The sequence below is a fragment of the Rissa tridactyla genome, chromosome 5 (assembly GCF_028500815.1).
Source record: "Rissa tridactyla isolate bRisTri1 chromosome 5, bRisTri1.patW.cur.20221130, whole genome shotgun sequence".
In the NCBI taxonomy this organism is placed as follows: domain Eukaryota; kingdom Metazoa; phylum Chordata; class Aves; order Charadriiformes; family Laridae; genus Rissa; species Rissa tridactyla.
The window spans coordinates 74,327,676-74,352,300 of NC_071470.1; the positions used below are offsets into that span (position 1 = coordinate 74,327,676).

At 37.5% G+C, this 24,625-nt stretch overlaps 1 protein-coding gene across 1 annotated transcript in view; it reads right to left on the reverse strand.

Annotated features, from left to right (window-relative positions):
- Positions 1-2,108: 2,108 nt before the first annotated feature.
- IQCM (IQ motif containing M) overlaps positions 2,109-24,625 on the reverse strand; it is an 83,836-nt gene continuing 61,319 nt past the window's right edge. Inside the window, 2 exon segments of the mRNA XM_054204311.1 lie at positions 2,109-2,248; positions 3,209-3,367. Of these exon segments, the coding sequence (XP_054060286.1) occupies positions 2,109-2,248; positions 3,209-3,367 (299 nt within the window).

Below are 24,625 nucleotides of genomic sequence, written 5' to 3' on the forward strand. Positions count from 1 at the left end.
AACCACACTAAGCCCATTGCTCTACTATCAAGACTGATGATTTCAAGGTATATATATATTTCCAGAAAGCACAATAACATTAAATTTTTGTGGTATTGCTTCTTCGTTGCAGTAAAACATTGAAAAAAAGTCTTATTTTACTGCAAAAAAAGAACCCATGTCCTGGTTCCATACAGGAACCAGACTTTCGTAACAGATAAAGTAAAAAATCATGTCCTTCCTTTAACTATTAAAGGAAATATTGTACCACAAGCTTAATAGAGAAAAGCTGACTCTGTGTCATTATTGATAGTGTTACACAGCTTAGTATTTATTTTAAATTGCTCACACAGCACAATAAAAGTATTGATCAATCAGCGATGCCATTATTTAAATAAGGAAACCATGCCTTCTTTCACCGAAAAGCACTTCCTAAAAGTAAATTTTAAATACTTTCTTATTTTCAAATATCAAAACTAGGCTATACGGAAAGTTGAAATGTTTGCAAAACTTACCACAGTGACAAAATTCAATGTGAATTAAACCTTGACGTCCTGATTCTTTAATTGGTAAAGCAATCTGAATACAAGAGCTGGCAAATAAATTGAGTAGGAAGATGCATTTTCATATAGTAATTTTTCCAAGGGGAAATTAATATTCTCTTCTATTTTCCAGTTAAAAAAAATACAATGAGGATTACTCATCCTTAAAAGAGATGATAGCACGCTACTTACTGATAATGTAGGAGTTGACGTAAGTGCAGAAGTGTTATGAAAAAATGCTTTGTATATCAATGACATGAAAAAACACTATTGTATTTCAAAAAGTTTAAAAGCTTAATTTCTACTTATTTAGACACACGTAGAATTTTTATACTTATATTAGAAATTAACAGTACACTGCACCAGAATCCATAATTCACATATATGATGTAAATATATGCTTATGGGAACTTCCACTTTTGAATTGAATGCAATCACAGTTGAAGGATTATTTATCTTCGCTTATATCTTTACCAAATAGAAAAAGTCCTGCCTACGATGAGTTGGTAAGTGGGTGTTCACTGCTTCACAGTTATCCATTGAAAGCTCAATGTATCTCAGAAGCCACAGAAACAGACACAGTAAGCAAAAAAAGGGCTGTATGAATCTTGTAGTGTTTATGAGTATTAATGGTGGAACACACAATAAATTTTCAGGGCTACCCAGAGCTAAAAAGCTTAATGGAAGAGGAGTCTCTGAGCTACAGAAAGTCCTACTTCAATAGCCTAATCTCTTTTCAAGGCAACTACTGCATCTCTCTTGTCAACCAGTTTAATAACTGCTGTAACTCAAGAAGATGCAATACTCTGGTCACTGAGCAAAAAGCCTGAAAGCCCTCCAGAGGCAGATCTTACCATATACATCATAATCTCATTTGAAGATCTATTTTTGTCTCCTCCACTATTCTTGTCTACATTATAATCAAAATTTGACAGACCAATATGCTATCAAAGATCTGAATAAGCATTTTAAATGAAAAGTCATTACCTAGAATATTGACTAGCATGAGGAGAGCGTTTAAATAGTTCAGGTTTTGGCAGACTTCAATAATCTCACAAAACTGGCACCTGTTTACAAGTGTTGTATATGAGCCTTGATGCATTAAAATAATGAATTTATGACTATTTCCAGCAGACAAGGATCAGAGTATAATTCAGTATATCATAGTACCATTTCAAGCACAGTTACAGATAGTGCAAATGGTACATCAAAAAGAGGGAAAAGTTTTTGTATGTTTGCCTTAAAAGTCTGCAGGTTAAAAAAAAAAATTGTTCTACATTTCATTTTCAGTCAGTCATGAATTATTACTTACGAAAATATAGTAATGAAAAAATAGTAAAAAAACGGATCCTGCAACTTAAAGTTTGAGTGAGCTAGAGAGTTATTTTTTGAATAATAATTTCTTCAGCACAGCAGCTGTCGCAAAGACACTAGTGAAAAGTGACATGAGAAGGAGACTGTCTTGTTAACCCATCAAGGATTAGCACAACTGTCTTAATTTTAATCCACTGCTCTTTTCATCTGAATGCAACACAAGAACACTGAATGCTGTCTGGACAAGGGGTGGCTCCCACTCTCCTCTGCCACTTATTCCTTCTTTCCACCTATCTTCTGATTTACATACACAGTTGAAAATAATTTATGCTTGCGGAAATGGATGTTTGCCTTTGTGTCCTTAAATTCCACATTTTTGTGCAACCTACAGAGTTTGTCTTTGGGCCAACATCCTAGAAATAGGTTTAGAGCCTAAATGAACTGCAAAAAATTCCCATGAAGGTGTTGGAGTAACTAACAAGATTTTGGCCTTGAGTTTCTAACACTCAGCTTGGCTGCTATTACCTGGCAAAGTAAGGGGAAAGGGTGTAAGAAGTGCACATCATGGACCACATCCCATACAGGCTTTAGTCTGATGTTTTCTCTGACTCCAAGATCATTACAAGGAAAACTGTTTTTATTCTGACATTGAGGAGCCAAAACCCCAGCCTGCTACACGCTTCGTAGTTTTGTGGAGGTTTGTAATTGATTTTTTGTCCTTCTATTTTAACCTATCTCCTGCTCACACAATCCCTGACTTTAGTCATTTTCCCTTTCTCAGTGGAATCATGCCCTGAGACACGCTAAGTGTATCAGCTTAGGCTTTGCAGTAGCGCTGTACCCTCAGTGCTAGCACAACCCAGAGAGGCATCCTTCTCTCCTCTGTCCTTTTCACCTCTTCTCTTCAGCACACACACTGCGGATTCTTTCTGCACATCCAGGTTCATTTGCATGTAAATGTGGAGTTCCTCTGCCGAATGATTCTGAGGCAAAAGCGGCAGAAAAACAGCTCTGTCCCTGAATTTGAACCTTCAAAGAGATGACAACTGAACATGCCCTTCTTAATATTAACACATACAGAAAAACCATTACAGGTTAAGTATGAGGGTCAGCTGCTGAGTTAGTAGGTTTTGTGTTGGAAACTCCTGAAAACTAAGGATTTTATCTCATCCTACAGAAAGCCAATAGGTACACTAACTCATTTTTTGGAAAGTACACATCTGTTCTTCAGCAGCAAGGGGGGAAGGTGGTCGCAAATTTGTTTGTGGAGATGTATATACCACATATACAGGTTCTAATAGACAATGTGGAAGGTGCAACACCTTCATGCCACTCATTGCATTCATATCCTTCTTAGGGATTGAAATTTTTACCTGATTTCTTGGATCCATATTTTCCATCCATGAGAGGGTGCACCCAGGGTAGCAGCACTGTAATTAGGTTCCTCACTTATGCACCAAGAGGAGGAAATAATGTGAAAGCCATTTCAACTGCTTGACGCTTTTTAATGCTTCTTACAGCGGCAGTGGAAGCTAAAGAAAAGAAAAAAAAAGTATAATGACCAACATCCTTCCTCTGAGTTATACATATATAAATGCAATTGACATTCACAGTAATAACCTGTACAGATAGATTTCCTTTTATTACTGAAATGAAACGCATTAGGATCAAACTTGGAACTTCTGCAAGTTAAAAGGTTGAGACATATGCAGGCTTATAAGATGTAGAGCTGCTGGATGTGATTAAAAAACTGGACAAAGGCGTCCAGTTTGGAAAGATTTAATTGATTACTGTTGTAATACTTCAGCTAGTTCAATATGCAGATATGTTCTATGATGACACTCACAAAATAACACTGTTCAATCTTTTCTGAGTAGAGTCCAGTGATAGGCATGACTAAAATTTTCAAAGGCACTCAAAACTTAATGGGAGATGAATGTGTAATTATTCCTCAGCCCCTTTGAAAATACCAAGCGAGATACTTACTGTTTATCAGTCACAAACTGTAGCACACCTGAAGTTAGACCATGAAATTACGAGGTTAAACAAAATATTTGTTAATAGTACCCTATTAAAAAAAGAAAGAGTTAAAATTTTAAGGAGCTACTCTCACCACACTTTATACGCTGATCTTCAACAGCAGCTGATTATAACTTATTTTTAAAAATGGACCAACTCCAACATGAAAAAGGAGTCCATAAAGGAGCCTGATCCTAAAAGTGTACCTCATGCATGTACTTCTACTGCACTCAGGAAGCATGAGTGCAGTAGACCGAGGAGCTTTGGCACTCAGCTATGGAGGGCTCACTTACTTGGAGACTACAGGCTTGTTCCTGACTGCAGGAAGAGTTAAAGCAATGCAGATTTCTGGATATGACCTTCTTGTAGCAACAATTAGAATAACCTCTCTAGAAGCATGTCGGGGGTGAGGGTAGGGGGGCACAGTTTTCCCTTCTGATTAACTTCCAAATGCAACCCACGTCCAGGATGCTGATACTGACGCTGAGGGTAAGAACACCTGTTGCATCCTGTAGGAAAGGGAAATGAGCCAAATGCCTTTTATCACTGCATTGCTAACAGTCTTGGTCTTTAACCATTTGGGTTATACCTGAACCTACATCTAGAGGCGAAGGGATCTTTATTACACAAGGAATAAATTTCAAGGCCAATTCAGCGCTCAGCTTCCAACATTTTGTTGTTACAGTTCAATAAAATCACATTGTGTTACATTCATTTGTTTCTGTATAAAATAAAGTGAATGTCACACTTTTTTGTCATACCATTTTTATTTAACAGGTTTTTTTCTATACCCATTAGTTAAAAAAGTTATAACAAGGCAAATCATTTATCAAAATGAAAAATGGTGTACTCCTTGAGCAAGGAAAGGGGAGTCTAAATAGAATGTCCCTGCTCTTAAATTAATGGAACCATCTTACATTTAATATTTTCTCTTAAGTAGTTAGGTAAGCACTCCAAGATAATTAATGAAGAAGTACAGAATCACAATTTACAGCTGAAGGGCAAAACTGCTAAAAATGCATTTCAGAATCATGTCATCAAGTGATACAGTCTAGGAAAATAAATGTAAAAATCATTGATCTCCGATATCATAATTAATGTACACAATACATGACAAGGAGAAAGGACAACAAAGTTCATTAAAACTTGACTTGGAACCTAAGATGCAGGACTAATCAAGCAGATGTAGTAGGGAAGGGCCAGGTTTATAAACAAGAAGCACTTTCATTTTAATAAAAAAAATTTAAAGTGGGGGGGGTTTGCCACTATTCCAATTTTAAATAAGAGTAATGGTTAATAGTGATTATTTATAAAGACAATTCATTTGTGTGCAACATCCTCAAATGCACCACTGGCATTGCGATATGCTACACTTCTGTCCCCCAGAATCACTGCAGCAGTTCAGTCATCCTTTGCAAATCCAGCTCTCACTTGCCATCCAGAAACTAATACACACATTCCTAGCCTTCTTTCTAAAAAATCTGGTGGAACAGATTTGTTCAGGCTTTCTTAAGTAATGCAATAACTGATCTTTTAATATACAATATGTTTATTGCAACAAAAGAAAATTCACAGAAATCACATGGAATTCATCCCAGCAAGCTAATGGAACTTGCAGAAATAGTGTTGGAGCCACTGGCTATTATTCTTCAGAACTAATGGAGAAGAGCCAAGGTCCCAGAGCTGGGAAATGACAAACCATACTACCTATTTTGAATAGAAAAAAATAAAAAACAGACAACCTACTGAAGGATTTACAGAACAGAGAATTAAAATTTGAATTGCCGAATTACCTAGCAAGGCAGTCAGTCTGCAACCTGCTACAAAAGCATGCTGAAAGGTGGGTGATAAATAGAAACAGGAATTGGCAAAGACAAAACATGTCTATGATATAAATATTATTGAATAAGGGCCTCCTGCTCGGTGCTATTGCTGTCACTCAGCCCCTTAGTACAGTCAGGCTGCCTTAAGACACTTTCACATGTGCCAGCAAGTACAATAGCCACCTTTTATCCGACTTCAGGAGGAACAATCTACTGGGCTATTTCCTCATCGTTTCCCAGTACTTGAGCAGAAAAACTTTATTTTGGTAATATCCCTTTATACCAGTCAAAGATTTCACGACATTAGACCACCTTGCATTTGTCAAATAGTAGGCTTTAAATTGCATGCTGAATACACTAAAAAGACTTGCAACATGTAACACAAGACAGAACACAGATCTAGTACACTCCTATTGGAATATTCCTATATATGGATTAGGTCTACAACCTCATTAGTCACAAAAACAGTTTAAGGACCAATCGCCAGGTTTTGATTTGCAGCATTTTAGGAAGGTCATTTCCCTGCCAGTTACAAGAAGCTTCTCATGTTGAAGACCAAACAATAAAAATAGATTCCTCTTTGTTCCCACAGGACACGGGAACTAGAAACCAGCAAACACGAAAACACTTAGAACAGCCAGGTTCATCAGGAAACACACCAAAAAAAACCTGACTCCCTGTTTAATTTAGCCCTAAAGTACTTGGATAAATAATGAGTGCATCTTTTCCAGAATACATCACAAAGTTCCAGAAAATAAATATTTTTTTCCATTTTAACAAACATATATATATATATACACACACATACCTCTTTCAAAAAAATTCAACAGTTGAACTGTCTTCATTTTTAAAGCTCCTTCTTTACATGAACATACATGCCATTTTATGAACAACAGGACAAAGCATTTGACTTTCACTTCTTCATTACCAACAGCCTATTTTCTGGCACGTCATAGCTTTCTGTGTATGCCACAAGTAAATTCTATATGAAGGCACTCAATCTGGACTAGGGACTCAGATCCTAACTCTTGCTGTGCTGACATATACGGTGGAATGAAGCATATAGGGAGCACCTTTTGCTAAGTGTCAGAGCAAAAATCTTGTACTTCTTAAAAGCGAGGCAGATAATCTCAGGCATAAGCAAGGCCACAAACCCAAAGGAACAGACACCTTACTAAACTATTAAGAAGTGCTAATACAACTAGGCAGACTTATGCTGCTGTTAACGTCTTTTACCCCATTTCGCAAGCAGCGAGCCAGTGTTCTCCTTGCAAGGGCTAGATCCTTTGCTCTGTAATTCCATCAACTAGAAATGCTTTCTACTGCTGGAATTGGGTCTGTATCACCTGACAACAACAGTCACAGAATCATGTTTTACTTACATTATTTCTTAGTGCTATTCAGAAATCTTCTGGTTGTTATAATCATTTTGAAGACTTCACTTCTGTTAGCTATCCTTATTCACTGCGAATATCTAAAAAGTGCAGAGATATTTATGCTTATCACTTATTTTAATACAAAATAATAATAATAATCCTTTTTAATGTAAGAGAAAATAATAGGCTAGAATGTTTAGAGCTGATTAGAATGACCAATAATACAATAAACATAAGAACGCATGTTTGGTTTTCTTACCGTTAGTGCTGCATCTCTTTCGAAAACTATACAGTGACATATTTGTAAAAATGTATCAATTGTTCCTTGGGTTTTTTTTACTTTTATAGTTATTCTCATCCTATCATGCTGTACCCTGGGATTTTATTTTTTTTCCTTCAGTTTTTCAAGTCAAAATGTAAACAACCTGTGGAATCAGACAGAGTCCTTAGTTAATTTTAAATTATTTTAAAATGTTCATGTATGGGACAAAAATAAGACCTTTAAAAGCTTTTGCTTCAAAGTGGAGTAGCATGGCACAACTGCTACCTCTTCCTTGTTCACTGGGCAAAAAAGCAGCATCAGAAATAACACTAAAGTTACCATGAATCCCACATATTGCTTGCCTTCTGTAAGTATTTAGAAATACATTTACAGGATGAAGGACCCCAAAAAATAGTTACCTGATAGTATTGGAACATACACCTAAGGAAATCCACAGAATTTGCCAAGTCCAGACCAGAGCTCCATATATGCAGAGATACCAAGAACACAATAAAAAAATAAAGGGGGGGTAGGGGAGCAGTCTAGATTTCGCAATAAAAATGTGGATTTCTTTTTTTTTTATGAAATTACCCTTTAAATCTTAAACCATGATTAAAGTTTGGATTCAGTGTGAAATTCCATGCATAACTCTAAAATACATTTTCATATCCCATACAATGAGATCGCTGGAACAGATATACAATACTCTTAATGGATTATGCTTCCGAAGCTCTGTCAGAATAAACTTTACATTTATTTTCATCAACATGGCAGACTTGTCTCATTACCCAGATTCATATTTGTTTTCCAGAGGATTTCAATTGTAACTATTTGGTAGCCAACTCTGAAAAAAGAAAAAGTGCATTCCTCACTCCCCTAATATAGATATATGACAGCCTGAGGTGCAATAAAGCTTATATTGCCTCCGGTTTAGGAAGACTGTATTAATAACAGGTGGCAGAGCTATAAGTTAGATATATGTATTTTCCCAAACGACTGCCAACAAAAAGCTTTATAGAATATTACATATAAAAGAACTGTGTTCTGATGTAATTACTAAGGTTGCAAAGTCAAGTACTACTCAAGCATTAGGAATCCTTTTTGCATGTGCATCATGATAAGGTCCTTAATTTCACCATCCACATGAGCCTTGTCTCTTTCACTGCACCAAGCTGACGGCGTTCACCTTATTAGCAGCTACTTGGTATTTTGTTTTCTCCTTTTTCAGTTTGTTATCCCAGGACTCAATTACCATAGAGTACTCATGCTCTGAGCTGAAGATGGAATTAGTAATTTCCTCATGAGCTTCTTCATGGGACTCATCACGGGAGTATCAGATGTTCGGAGACATTAACAAATTTACCTTTGGAACAACCTAAGGGAAGGATGGGTTTTATTATGGCCATTTTACTGCTTAGGAACTAAGGCACATAGGATCAGATTTTTCACAGTTAAATAGGTACCCAAAAACGCATGAAGGAGCCTAATAGTTTTCCCCAAAGTGCTAAAACAGTTAATTTCCAGTACACGGGTGCTTTTGAAATTTCTTCTATGAGACTATGCCCATCACTAGCCATGCAAATACATTTTTTAAATCTGACCAAAACAGATTAAGGATGAAGGTATGCATGAATTGTGGGTTCCCACTCTCAGTCATCTTGGATCTCATCTTCAGAGTATTTGGCGTTCTACTAACATTTTATATGCTTTAAACACAAGCTTCAAGCTGCGGCACAAATCTAAACATCAGTTGTAGCTCTGAATCCTCAGCATTTCTGCATATCAGTCATCAAGATCCCAAGTCAGGCATCCAAAAATACTGAACACCTCTGCAAACACTTTTACATAAATGAACTATCAGCAAAAAGAAACTGTGGAACTGCTGTGGGCAATTTTTAAACAGTCTAACTATGTAACCATTCTCTCCCTGCAATTCTCATCATCATTTCTTACATAGCTTCTAACTTCTGTAAAAAATGGAGGAGTCTTGGCTGCAATCTCTTTCCCCAGAAACTCTGAATCTCTTGTACTGAATGGGACAGCAATTTCTCACAAATATGTACATGATTGTGCAACTGAAGACCATTACGCTATGTATATACGTAGAGGCCAATTTGCATATGCAGTGCAGCTGATGTGCAAAGTATAAATCACTTGCCTTTGAAACTCCAACAGGGTTCTTTTAATGCTTTGTAGAGTTCTTGGGGTTGTTTTTTTTGGTAACATTTAAGATATTAGAAAGAACAAACAGAAAAAATGTGCAAGACTGTCCTCATGATTTAATGCACTGACACTCCAAAGTTTTCAACAGCCACCAAGCCTTTTGATGCCCCACATTCAGGCAGCGACCACTATCATAATTTCCATAATATGAAGGCAGAATTCACGGCCTTGCCTTTGTGTTAAATGTGCCCAAATCAAACTCCAGGCTTCCACAGTCCTCAGAATAAAACTGCACTTCAAGTCACTTCATTTCACCTATAAACATCAAAGAAATGCAGTTCTGTATCTAAACAGATAGACTTTTCTTAAGATAATCAAAGATTATTTTTTTTTACTGTTTTACTTTCTTTGACATATACGAGTTATCCTGAAATAAAGTTATATTAGTATTAGTGATATAAAGTCAATAGATCTAGCTCCACACATGGAATCCAATCCAAAATCCAAGACCCGGAGCAATTTCTTCATTTATTTTTGGCTACTCTTGCATAAATTACCTGAAATGTTCCATCATATAAACTCTTATATTACACTAGAGATGAGCTGGCTTTTTACAACTATATAAGTGGTAATTATGAAGTGTATTTTTGCTAGCTGTTTTAATTATTACATTAAATCATCAAACTAAGATCTGTCATATAATAGGGTAACAAAACTTGAAGGACATCGGAGGACATTTTTGTTCCTCTCAAAGTGTTTGCTTATCACATCCATTGCAGACATAGATGTAGAGAAGAAATAATAAATGAAGGGTCATAATTGAAAGTAATAGAGACTCCTGATGCTCTAATAAATTTCCAGTGTACTGGAAGGATACTTCAATTGTTGGCTAACACAGAAACAGAGAGTAATCATAAGCATATCTTCACCAACACTGAAATATGTGTAAGGACAATAAAACTATATATATTCTTTTGTTCAACATCTTTGATGGAGAACTATCATTTAGAAATAATACATGATAGCTCTATAATGTATAATATATAATTATGTAAATAATTAGTATAATCTTGAGTTGAGATGAGGGCTATTAGTGGCAGTGGATACTTTGAACCTTGCACATTTAGTCAAAAAGACCAATGACATCCAATCAAACTTCTTTAAAATGAATTGCAACAAACAATGGCAGCACAGCTGCTATTAGAATTATAATTGAGTTTAGGAGAGAAACAGCAGCTGAATGCAATGCAGATAATTAAGGAGCAAGCTTTTGTTAACACTATCAGTAGGGTCATGATTCTGCAGATTGTGAACTTATTATGGCTGAAGAAACTAGTCTATTTTTATAACAGAAGTATATTTCTGCTTTTTATACCCATAAAGTATATTCTAGTTACAAGATAGCTGATCGCTTATTTATTTAAGCTATCCATTTAGAGAAACGATAAGCATTTACAAAATCTAAGATTACCATGGAAACCTTATTCTTAAACGCTGAGGATTATGGGAACAATTGGTTATACAATTGGATGGGTAAATAACAAGCCTCTGAGTATGACAAAGACTGTAGCTATGAAATTACATTAAGTAATTTATGTCTTTCAGGCTAATATACATTTTATGTTAACCCAGCACTGAAAGGGAAGCAATATACCTTCCATAAGTAAACAGAAAACATTTAAAAACTTAACATTTATGGTAAGCAGACGGAAACTGCATAAATGCACGTTCTAATGCACACCTAACCCAGGTGTTAAGGAAGTACAAAACCCCAGCTTGAGAATTATAAAAGTGATCTAAAATTTGTATTTCCTACTGTGTGTTGACTAATCTTGGAACAAAGGTTACCCAATGTAGAAAAGACAAACAAACAAGAATCACCAAAGGATTCAAAGTCACTCCGAGCTTTCGGCTTGGCACCAGAGTCAGGCAATGCAAGATGCTTGACCATTCATAACCATGAGTCAGGGCTCCAGAAATGGAAAGGAGGTCATTAAAATGCCAATAACAACATTACATGCTGTTAGCAATATCACTGTTATAATATCATATTGTTGTAATAACCGGTACTTTTTAAACAAACTGAAGAGTGTAGGTCTACCAAAGATGTTATTACCACCACTATACTAGTAACCCCTTCAACTCATGTAGCAGGGACCGAGGATCTTTGGTTTAAGACAATCCTGCTGACAACATAGGTCATTTTGCTGGCAAATCTAAATTTGTTAGGGACAAATGAGTAATCCTGCTTTGGAATCTCATTGACCTCAATGTGTAAAAAAAGCAAGCAGAATGTGTCTGACTGGCAGCAAGCCATTACCGTGCTATGTGCAATAAAAACAACGATATGTCAAAGTGATTTAAAAAATATGCCTTTGATATTTCGACCTGCTGAAAATTCTATTTTTGACCCTGCAACCTCCTAAAATAATGTAACAAAATAGTTTTTAAAAATATTTTAACATTACTAAACATTTGTCTGTGTCAAAGTCATTTGCAGATTTTCCATTCCTGGTTCTGAACCTTCTAAGGTCTTTTTTCACCTGACCGTGGAAAGAGTAAGCAAAAGCTTGTTCTGATTTGAAACTATTTTTATCTCTGTTTCTTCAGGAAATCCATTCCCGGCCTTAATAAATAGAAGCTTAATTTGGTCGTTATTACAATGGAACCCAAACGTGCTTCAGTAAGACTCAAGAATGGTATCATTTCTGCCCAGTTCCTTTTAAGGGAATCCAAAAAAGAACAGGTATCAGCCAGGAATAAAAACAGGTCCTTCTGCTCATATGCACAGCATGCTGTGATCTCTTTACTTGCAGATTAGCTCTCATCATGTGTCAGCAGAAATCTGAAGCACCCGTCAAATTTTATAAAAAGTAGTGTTGATAATTTACTAAAACTTTCCTAATACTCTCTTCACATTTGCAGTGGGAGTAAATGCATGGATGTACACCTAGAACCTTAAGAGACAGAGCCAAATGTAGGTGAAACAAATTTGCAGGTTTTCAAAAGCGTATTATAATGGTGACTAATAAAGCCAACATCTGTCAAGAGTATGACAGCAGAATCTATGTATATCTTGACTTTCACTCTATTCACAAATGAAATTCCAGGGGAAAACTTGACTAATATTACCGATACCCTAACTGTAGATAGCAAGTTAGGTATCCTGCAGAATTAAGATCCCTGACTTCAAGTGGCCACCAATATTTTCAAGATTACCATGGTTAAGGACCATCTTCCTAAAAGGATTCTAAAACCAAAAAGAAACTGGAGTCCTGGACTTCCCTGTTGTAGGTAAATTCTGGAATACTCTTTTGAAATGGATAGTTTTTCTATTTTTTCCTTTTAAAACTGCTGTATATTACAGCTGAAGAGCAGTCTGAATCAAGAATTTAAAATTTTAGGAATTTCATATCTAGTAAATATAAGGAATTATGAAAATAACTAATGGACTAACATTTATTTTCTGAACATTTCAGAGAATCGGTGTGACTCAGATGCGAATGAAGCAACAGCACATAAAATGTGAAGCTAACATTTTTCTAAGGGCTGTTAATAAATAACATTTTTTTATCACTTTTTTACTGGAATATCTGGAAGCTTTCCTCAAGATCATCAGATTTAATTAAGGCAACAGCACTGGCGACCTGTGCCTACAAAGACCTGTTTTCCTAATCAACCTCTATGGTCAGCATTTCACAGTTTGCTACTTTAAGGACATGGAGCCTAACAGAAAATCAACAATATCTCCTTCTAGCAAGATTTTTTTTCTACTAATTTAAAATTAAAGACAGTTGCTATGATTGTATACATTGTTATGATCGCCACTGAAGACAGTGATGTAAAGCAACAAACAAGCTAGAGTTCCACTGTTTTCCAACTTCATTAGATATTGCTCTAATGTAAAGTTGATATATTTGAATACTTTAATATTCAAGGCCCTCTGAGAGAAATATGCTGCTCACCAACTAATTAAATCAGCTAGCTTTGAATGTCTTTAATGTCCTTTTGTCTCCAATTGGATATCATTTTTACAGTTCTTCAATTATAACAACAATTTCAAATACTTTGTACGGGTTTCACTGTTGGAGTGTCTACCAGAGGCAATAAACTGCTCAAAGCAAACCCCCTTCACCCCTGTCACAACCTCCTAGTGTCTTCTCCATGCTACCATCGTAAACCAGCAGGGCATTCAAACACACATCTCCAATTCTACTTTTATATGATAGCCTGATTCAAAGTGCAAATGTTTCCTGTTTACACTGAGTACAGTTAGGACAAAATTAATGGCAATTCAGCATTTCAATAAGAAAGCAACTGTTGAAAGAATAAACAGGAGTGCTTTTTTCCCTACACAAAAGAGAAAAATAATCAGTCTTGCTAAATAAATACACTTGTAAAACTTAATCTGCTATAGTAGAAGCACGCACAGCAGCTAACAGATTTCTTGGTAGAGGCAAAAGTCTCTGGAAGGAGAATCAACGTGTTGGCAGGCTCTACCTAACAGCTCACTGCCTACCTCAGCTGGTCTGATGTCCCATCATCAAAGGATAGCGGAATATCACTTGTGTCCTTAACAATTGTTTTAAAAAATGTCTCTCTTCAATTAAGAATGCACATTTTGGTTTCCCATTCTTGCATGTACAAAAATTCACGGTAAGATCAACAGAAGACAACTTTGACAGTGGAAATTTCTGGAGTTTTAGTTTTCCCCTGTCTTTTCTTTTCTACTTTATTGTTTGCAGAACTTTGAGGGATGACGATCGAAAGGACTATCATAATGTGGATAACTTATATATGGATGAAACCTACTTCCTTTTTGCACAACTGCAATGGATGTCCTGAGGTGTGGCATTATCTACTGGCATCCCAACACTGGTTGGTAAGGGCACAGGCAGCATTTCACTTGAATAGATACCAGTGAAAAAAGAACTTCGTCTTCAGGATTTTCATTACCATGACAGCATGATTTCTAATAATGCAGGAGGGATAAAAACCAAGCCTGATTTCCTTTGCTGTTGAGGAAATCAAAAACAGATTTACTGATAAGAAGTAAAGGTTTTCTGCAAAATAACTAACATGGTTAAACACAGAAGCCTTCTTAATGCAATCTGACAAGATGATTTTTCAGCTGACATACAAGTTTACTCCTCCCTTTCCTCCTGAATAGCAGTTAGCACTCCTTTTGGACTGATCAGGTGGTCCTATCTGCAATTCCTTTTTTATTGATGAGATCTTTCTTTCCATAGTGATGTAATTGCTACGCCACAAAGTGGTTAAGAGCGAAGCCTGGAAGTTGAACCTCCTGGATCATTGTACCATACTGCCACTGAGCCCTCAATGGATGCAGTGGTCTGTAAAGCACATTTGGAGGAGAATGGCTTCTGTGTGGAAGTCTTACAGTACACAATTCAAACCTACTAGAGTAATAGATATAGTACAGTACAATAATATTTGTCACATATATCACTTTATTATTTTAAAACACCTTATGCATATTAATCAAGCAACCTCTTTAGTAACCCAAGAGGTGCAATAATACCTACGGTAAGCAATATTGTGTTATATGATCTATAACTCCACGCATAATACATAATTTAATAAGATTTGCTAATGACCTTGAATTCTATTCAGATTTTCATCCTACCTTCATCTGCATGGAGCTGAAGCCCGCAACTCAAATGTATTTAGGCATGCAACTTCCACTGACAACCTCTGCGAATGTGAAGTGAAATACTTTCATGACATGCATTAAAGGACAGAAACAGCATTGTGCTTCCCTCTTGCTTTTTCTCTGTTTTTTTCCCAATGGGAAAATTATGTGGCAGTTTCCAAAATCATTTTTCATTTATTTATTTTATGTCTGCTGTGCTTCACATGTTTGATATTGAGGCAAGGTTAATGACATGCAGCTCGCATTTGGAATTGAAAGTGGAGATGTTTAAGGTGGATCCTAGATCCTGTGGGTATATGGTAGATACGATCGGAATATACAAGAGATTAAATGATGCTTATCAAAAATCAATGTATACTATTTTTTCCTATCTGTGTAAATTTGCTGGGTTCACAACACAGTAGAGGTAATGCCTCTACTGGCTACCCGAATTCAAGGTCAAATCCTAAGTTACCTCTTGGGGCAGAGCTCTCAGGTTAATGTTTTGGCTGTGGTACCACGTTAGGTTTCACTTCATGCAATGATTTTATATGAGCCATCACTGAAATCTTGTATGGAATCAAAGATGCTTGATGGATTCATTTTAATGCCATTAAGGTGCTTCCATTTAAAAATACTTTTAAAAACTGTAGCTGTAATTAAAGGGGGGACAATGGCTGCCTCTCCCCATAGAGCAACATAAGATGAACTGGATCAGTAAAAAGAGACTTATTTGACTCACAGTTTTGTAAGAGGTTTCTAAACTGAATGTGTGCTTGAAAGATATATGAGAGAGAAAACTGTTAACACAAGTAAAACATCTGATTAGGCCACAGAGGGACCACGGTCAGCATCTGTTTCTATTGATGATTTCTTGTGTGACTGTTGGTAAATCCCTAATTTCTCCATGCCTCCATGTTCTGGTGGTAAAATCGGCATAAAAATTCATCTCTCTTCAGGGAAGTATTGTTGAATTCAATAGTGGTTGTGAGGCATTCACAAACTATTAATACGTAGAGGGGGCTGGATAAGATTTTCCTCGATATTTTTTTCCCCTCTGATGACTGAGAGCTAGGCTACATCATCCAGGAAATTTCTTTATGTCTGGAAGCTCTCAGAAGGCTTGATTTACAACGTAAGTGCGGCTGAGTATAGTGCATACCTCAGTTATGAAGCATATTGACCAAGGAAGTCGTTGCAGTTGAAGAAAGAATTAACTGCTCTGTTGGAGGGCTTCATAAACTCGTTTGTTATTACTGTTGCTCCACTGAGCCCCAAATGTCCAGCACAATCTCCTTCTGCTGTACTGTCTGCTAGGAACTCGAAAGCTGTTTTACTAAATGATGAGTCTTTTTTTTTTTTTGCTATATATTAATGCGCTTAAAACAACACGTTGGGAGCTGTTAGGCATTTATTTACCATGGTGGGTTAATCTCATCTGGGGAGGTATAGAAACTCAATCATGAGTGCTACAGTATATAAGCTAATTGCCAGGATAAAACCAAATGAATAATTACTTAACTTCAGAATGAGGCCTGGGGGAATTTTTCTTTAATAAAGGTTTAATTCACCAGTGATAATGAATGCAATCTCACATACTACTGAACAACACCATTAGCATAATGGCTAAGATACAAAAACTATAATTAGAACAAAACAGAAATGTTAATTACAGCCATGAAGGTACCAAACAAAAAGGGAGTTTTCCTTTACCTGTCAAATGTGTTCCTGCCTGTGTAGCTTTCGTAATCCCTGTGAACGGGTCATCAATACTGCTCGAGTGACTGACAGGCAAAAATTAAAAACCGAGGCTTCCTTTGTCTTTTGATTCCAGAGAGGACTGCGATTCACACAGGAGACTTAAGTAGTTAGAGTACAGGTGAGGGCAGTAAAGACTGTACCTCTAATCATAAAGCTTAAAAATTAAGCTCCCATGTATCTGAATCCCACACTTCAATTCCTTTTCACAAAAAGGCAGGCCCGGGATGTCAGCTCAGGAATATTAGATCTCTTCTGACTTTATTTACTACCCCCAGACGTACTTGCTGTACACAGCACTGTGTAGCTGGACAAGGAAACCTGGCAGCCTGTTGGCCAGGCAGCTGCTGAGAAGTTTACTGATAACAAACAGCTTCATTTCCGGCACTAACAACAACAGTAACAAAAGCTCTTTGTGCATAAAAATTTGCACAAGCTCTTATATCTTGCTTGAATGAAAACTGTGAGATGTCCTCATGGAGGAACACTCTTTTGTGCTATTTCTGCTATTTTCTCTAATCTTATGCTACACAAATATTAAATTTACAGATTCAAGAACTCAAAAGTTATAAAATATGAGAACTAATGTTGCTTTTTTTCCCCCTTACAGGACTTATTCAGTGTATAAGACGGACACTAAGTGAATGGGGAGCTATTCAGTTTTTCTTTTTATCTTCATCCTTCTGTGTTTGGTTCCAGACCTTATTTAGTACACATCATCAAAACCCTGCACTGAATACAAAATTACCAATTTCTTCATAGGCTTTTTTGTGATTTTCTCAGCTTTTTTGTGGTGCTCTCAGCTCTCACTATAATTAATGTATCCTCCCAACACCTCTAAGAAATCATATAATTGAAGCACAGAGAGATGAAGGCCACTTTGCTAACTATTCACCAATTTGGGTGCCTGCTTTGATACAATTAAGTGTTCTTGGGAGGGGGGAAGTTGTAATTTAGGTAGCAGTGCAGGCATTTAAAATACAGCCCCTATTAACTTGTACTTTACACATGAGCTTTTAGCATGTGCAGAAACAGAAAATATCTGTAGAAAATCTGCAAAAACTCTGACTGAAGAAATCTGCTGAAGATCCCATTAGAACATGGTGGTGAAAGTAGGAGTGCCCCACGGTGGCACTCGGTCACCTGAACTGTGAGACTAACCCTTCCCTATAACAGTTCTACACCTTGCACACTACAATTTCTGCAACAAATGAACAGGCAATCAAAAAAGGGTGGGAAGGAAGAAAGAAAAATAATAACAACCCAAGAAATTAGAGATATTTTTGTCATTGTGTTTTCTAATTTCCTTGCAAATTGGAGAACCTGGTGGTAGATGTTGGTGGGAAAGACACTTCTACTGTTCATCTAATACCGTTGCCATTAAAGCTAATAAAGGCTCATTTAAATACCTAAACCTGAACCTAATTCACAAACCTGGCAGGCAATAAACCTGCCTCATGATGGGGCCAGCCAGTGGCTTTTCTGTGAGCACGGGCTGACACATAGCTACAGAAAGGAGCTAAGCACTGAGTGGTGAACATGGCACTTTCACTAACATGTTCAGGAGCGGGGTTAGTGAAAGTGCTGTCTGTTCTGTAACAGGCAAACGATCAAAGCACTGATGCTAAAGCATTGATTGGCTAAACCACCTTTGGGGAAGGAGGCTCAAAGTCCATCTGTTTGAATAGATCTCTCACCTGAATTGCCTGGCTATTCAGGATATGATACCTTTCCTGTTTAAGCTGGACAATCTCAGCAAAACATATTCAAGCTTCATTAGATGAAACTGGAAGAGACCAAATCCCAGAACCATGGCATAGCTTTTTAATGCAGTAAACAGGATGCTCCTGTGGGGTGGAAAGAAACCTGCGTTATGTTTCTGTTTATGTACTTTATCCGGTGACCATTTAACATGAAATGCATGATAACAATTATTACAGAATGGACCAGAAACCAAATGCCTCTTCTTCCTAGTCCCCTTCTCCCCTAGCCGCGAGACCTGACTCCTGCTGCCCCTAGATCTGTTTCTCTAGTCTAGCCGTTCATTCTGCCCAGCAGAACAATTTCAACAGATAATACAGTCCAACGCACCCAATCAGCCTATATCACAACAATTATGAGATTAACCCAAGAGGCTGGAAATACAGATTTGAATCTTTTCAGGTTAGGTAAAGCACTGGAACTTGAAATACTATGTCCCAGTCAAAAACCCCAAAGTATATTGACTCAATATAAAAGAAACACTTATTGACCACAAGGGCAGTCAAGGAGGGAAACAGCCTGACCAGGAAGGTCGTGCAGTTTCCATTCCTGCAGGTTTTCAAGATCATACTGGATTAAATGCTGAGCAACCTGGTGCGACCTCATAGTTAAGCGTTCTTTCAGCAGAAGGTGGAACCAGAGACTTCCTGAGGTTCCAACCTGAACTAATCTATGCTTTCACAGGAAAACTGGGTGGTGGTATTCCTCACCAGTTACTCTGTGGAAAAAGCAACAGTTGAAACCATGTCTTAGGGGGACCTCACAACTACCTGCAGTAGACCAGGAATGCCTACCAGACAGAGTCCTCCACTCTTACTCATCTATCTCATTCTTTCATAATGTCTAGAGAAGCCATTTACAGGCAATTTGCACATATAGTTCTTGTAATGGATTTTTATTTTCTTCTTTTATCTCAGTAATTCCAGCATTAAAGGCATGTTTGCCTTACTAGACAGTAAGACTATTTCTATCTAAGCTGATTTTTACATTTCAGAAAAGATTAATTTTTAATTTTGGACAGAAGTGACCTATTGGGCTAAACTGCCCACTCCATCAGAATGCTGTGCAACTTTAACAGATTTCAATTCAGTCTGTTTAAATTATGATGCACAAAGCTAAACAATCTTCTAGTATAAATTTGTCTTTCATGCAAAGTAAGGTTTTCTAGAAAAAAAATGCTGTAAAACTAACAAAAAAGAACAAAGGAACAGCTGTAAGTCAAGAGTTCTTATGCCAACACACTGTTCAGCTGGGTTCCACATTCATTTCCATCCCCCACATCATGCTGATTATAAACTTAGATGCAGTTCTAATGTTTTCATTTAATTCATTTTTTCCATATTTTAAATTCATTGTATTTAGTGAACATTCAGTTTGAAACATGCGATATCAAAAGAAACCCCCGCAGGTGCAGGGAATTTGAATAATCAGGTCCACACAATCCATGAACCTCAATCCACTGAAGTCTCCCTGGGACCATTTTAAATGTGCAAAGGAAACAAATGTCCAAATTACTCTAAACAATTGTGAGATAACAGATAAAATAAGGCAGATGATTAAAATATTGATACTTCTATTACAGTAATGCCGTCAGTCCCCCACAGAGATACCAGCCCCATTGTGCCAGGCACTGTACAAGCACACAGGATGGTGCTCTGCCCAGGGGAATTTACAGTCTGAACCCTGATTTCCCATCAACAGCCATGTTCTAACACCAGGCCAGGAATAGTCAAAACTCTCAGTGTTGGGAAGAAACAAAAAGATGAAACAACTATTCAGGTTGCCCAGTAAGACTGTAGCAGAACTGGGCACAATTCCCAAGCTTCTGCAGTTCTGTTTTTGTGCCCTGCTTCCCAGACCTGACAGTAAACTAATCCTTTTGTATGTTCTTTTGCCATCCATGGCAGCTAAGCATTGGCTGACTGCAATACATTTTCCAGCTTTGTAGGTACTTCAATTTTCCTCAGACTATCGCTGTGTGTCAGAATTAACTTATGTTACTAGATTCTCTACAGTGCTTCTTAATTTTAGGACTGTTCTTTTTTTGCAATACTGTAAGTTTTCAAATTCACAGGTTGGCCTACCATTATCTGATGATGTCCTCTAAGGCACTACTACATTCCAAAGACTGAGAACAAGTGGTGATATGCAAAATGAAAAATGTGGTGCATACTCTTTTAATAAATTCATCTTCTATGCTCAGATTGCCCAATTCGTTTGATGTATTGTTGAAATATAGACAATGACTGAATAGAGCCCAAAGAGCTGAAGGACAGCTTTCTCCTAAAAACTGGCGTAGTCTGAAATAAGTGGCATAAAGTAAAAGTTGTCATCTAATGGAAACCTTAAATTCTATCCTGTATGTCTATTCATATGACGTACATGTTGATGCACTGTTGAAGATACAGAGGTGGAAAATCAAAAGCCGAACATCTGCAAGCATCCACACTTACATTCCAAACTTGACGGACATCCTGGAAGTGGAACATTTAAGCAGTCTCTCTTGAAGGTTTTATCCATGGGCCTTAAAGTGCTCCCAGTTTCATATCGGTTATAACTGTATAATCAAATCTGACTATTTTGTGCAATGGCAATTTTTATTTTATCTATTTACTTTTTTTTTCTAAATGAAAAATCCTCTTACTGACCTGGGTGGAAAAGAGAAAGATTTTGCTACAGATAACAGATATGATCTTGATGATTCCAAGGAATGAAGTCTTTTTAAGCAAGGACTGCTTTATTGAGGTGAAGCGATATTATGCATCTCAATCTTTTGCTATCAGCTGAAGGCTTTACAAGTTAAAATACCAAGTAGAGTTTTATTCAAACCAGATTTGAAACAAAAGTCATCTTGTGCGCATGTCCTTCTCTGCATCCATACCATGGACAAAAAATAGCAGAGGTACAGAAAAATACCTGATCATACACCATGTTCCTTATTTACCAGAAGAGTGTCTTTAGATATGGCTAAACCATTACTTTTTATTTGGTGTATTGTTGCAGGATATCCAATGACTTAATATAACACATGCCCAGTTTTCCTGTAATGCAAATAGTAACTCTGTCTCTTTTTGGCTGGGTAAGTAAGAAGCCAAACAGCTAACTTCCTAACTCTCTAGTTGTAAGCCAGGATATATCTATTGGGTTTTAACCATGTCAGGTCATTGCCATTTTTATATACTCAATATGCCAAAAAATTCCATTTACACAGTACATTTTGTTACGACTTTTTCTTAGACTTTTCCAGCACTTTTTGTTTGGGGATAGAGGAGGAAGAGTTAGGATGGTAAGGATTTTTGGCTCCCAATTATTTCGTAACAAGCAAGAACAGAAAATTATGATTCCTCTCTTATCTCTATATTTATTACACAAGACGCTCTTCTTGACTTGGTACTAAGCACTTCTGAAAATCAGGCAGGTTCCTAAATACGGATTTAGAAGTCTAAATTTAGGCTTTCGAATTTGAATTGTGTTCGCCTGCAGGGTACCCAAGCTCAAATTCACCCTGAGTATCAGGGAGTGCAGTTTCTCTGGCTTCACTTTTACTATCAGTGAATATTCAGTCTTGAGAATGTACTTTACCACCTGTCAACACAATTTTTTGGTTGTGATGTTTTTATAATGAAGCTTTACCACCTTCCACTAATTTCCAAGGGAGCCCAACCTTTTCTTAGAACAAGCAAAAGCTTCTCAACTAGCTGTTGTTGGTTTGTTTCTTTGCAGCAATGTATCTTGCCTCTATACTGATTGCTGGGCTTTGGAAATAGACTGAACATGTATTTATTGACTAATCAAAAATACAGTAAAAGTAGAAAGACACAGCAATATTTAAAATCTAGCTGATTACCCTTTGGTGGCAGATGACTAACAGCTTACCTCAGCAAAGCAAAAATTGCTGCCAAAGGTTTCTTCATAGAAATAATCCTTATTTATTATCCAAGTTCACAGCTGTATACACTGCAGGCAGTAACTAAAAACACTTAAAAAGCACGATGCTAAAAAAACAAACCCCAAGCTTACGTGACTGTGATGCTTATTAAAGGTCCAATCCTTCCTCATTAAAACCAACAGGAGGGGTTCTGCCAATGATTTTAGTAGCAAAGGAAGTCATCTCAGGCAAAATATTCAGACAAAGTCATAAAGCTGCATTCTGCTCATTAGCAGTAAATGTGTGATTCTCTCTGGCACGAATGGGGAAAGTGCTAAACAGCTCCAAGAATTCTTAGGTTACTCAATAATATCCTTTCTTGAAATAATAGGACAACAATAAAAGCTATTTTCTGCCCCCAGTGCACACACACAGCCCCAGCTGTCCGAACTCTAGTATTTCTTTCAGAAAAAAAACGATTATATGCAGCTGTTGTAATAGCTCTTTTGGGGCTAAATCAGCAATCTTTACATGGAACAGTATTTTTACAAGACCTATTAAAATCTCACTTGTTATTAATAATTACTATTCAGTTCGGTAAAATGTATCGAATAAGAGCAGATGTAAAGAGTAATATTCTCTAAGCAATTCAACCACTTAACATTGTTTGCCTGGAGGGAAGAACACAGGTAAGTAGCCTAATATTCCTTTCCTACTACGCACATCTTCCCCTCACGTGGCTTTTATTTGTCCTTCCTATGCTGCAGTCTGCAACATTTTCATACAGTCTGCAGGAGCCAAATACAAAACTGAGCAAGGTTAGGTGACAAAATACCAGCTAGTGATTTGAAACAGACCGAAATGAGGTAGAATAAAAGATTCTGTCCCTTTCCTCTCATATCAGTACTACAGAAGATAGCTGTCTTCAGACAAAAAAATCTGATCCCACTTTTCCTGATACTGGGTTTGGGAAGGATATTGTAAAGAACATCCATGGCGGGTGCCTGATCCAGCAGTTGACCCTCTGCATTGCTCAGCCTCTCATCACTCAGCTGTTTCACAATGACCAAGCCAAAACACGAAAGCGGGGAGCACTAATGAATAGTATCCCCTGCACCCTGCACAGAGCCTGTGGCCCTGTCAGGGCTGGAAAGGGGACTCTGCCACTGAATATCCACCTGCTGGAGCCAGTGAGACAGAGAGGAATGGAAAGCTCAGGAGCCTGGATGAGTAAAGAAGCCTCTGACATGAACCGAAGAACAGAAAATGTTGGCAGACTGAGTATGGAAACAAAATTTAGAGTAAGGAAGACATCTTGGATGCCTTTGTCAGTTCCTCGAGGTTAAACGTGGTGAGAGCCTAAAAGCTTCTGTGCCATATGGTCTCCCAAAAAAAGAGCCACCTGAGGGAGAAGCTGATGACCCAGTCCACTCAGAGATCCTGCAGTGGGCCCTGAATGAATTAGCAGGCTGAGATACCACGCAGCAACACCAGCTCAGCTCCCAGAAGCATGTTGAGATTTGTTTTAAGCCTGGACTAATGAGCCATGCCTCTCAGCCAGGCTAATTAGTCCAGGTGCCACACGTGTGCTGGCACGGTGGTATTGTCCTTGTTCAAGAGCTAGCCCTACAGTGCTATAAACTATACTCCATCATGCAGCAAAAGCAAACCCTGAAGTAAAACACACATAAGACATTTAAAATTTTACAAGTTCAAACTAAGACTACAAACCATATGAAAAAAAAATAATACAGGAATCAGTGCAGGTTGTGCATGAGAGGTGCTGGGTGTGTCACAAGAGAAATGGGCCGTACAAGGATTACCACAACAGGAACCAGGAACTTATGAGGCATTTGTCTCTAGGCACAGCAGTATTGCCAGCCTGGAAGCCATTCACCTGCGAGCCCCCTGTATAACTAGAATTAGACATGTGAGCAAGGCACTGGTATAGCTGTGTGTGCCCTACGCTCACCCATGCCACATCAGTCCAATAACTCAGAGAATTTAGATATAACCACTGCTGGGGGCAGGTCCCTAGCTGGTACCATTTGGCATCACGCTGAAGAACTGACTGGAATCCCTGGGGCAGTTGAAGCCCCACAATTTG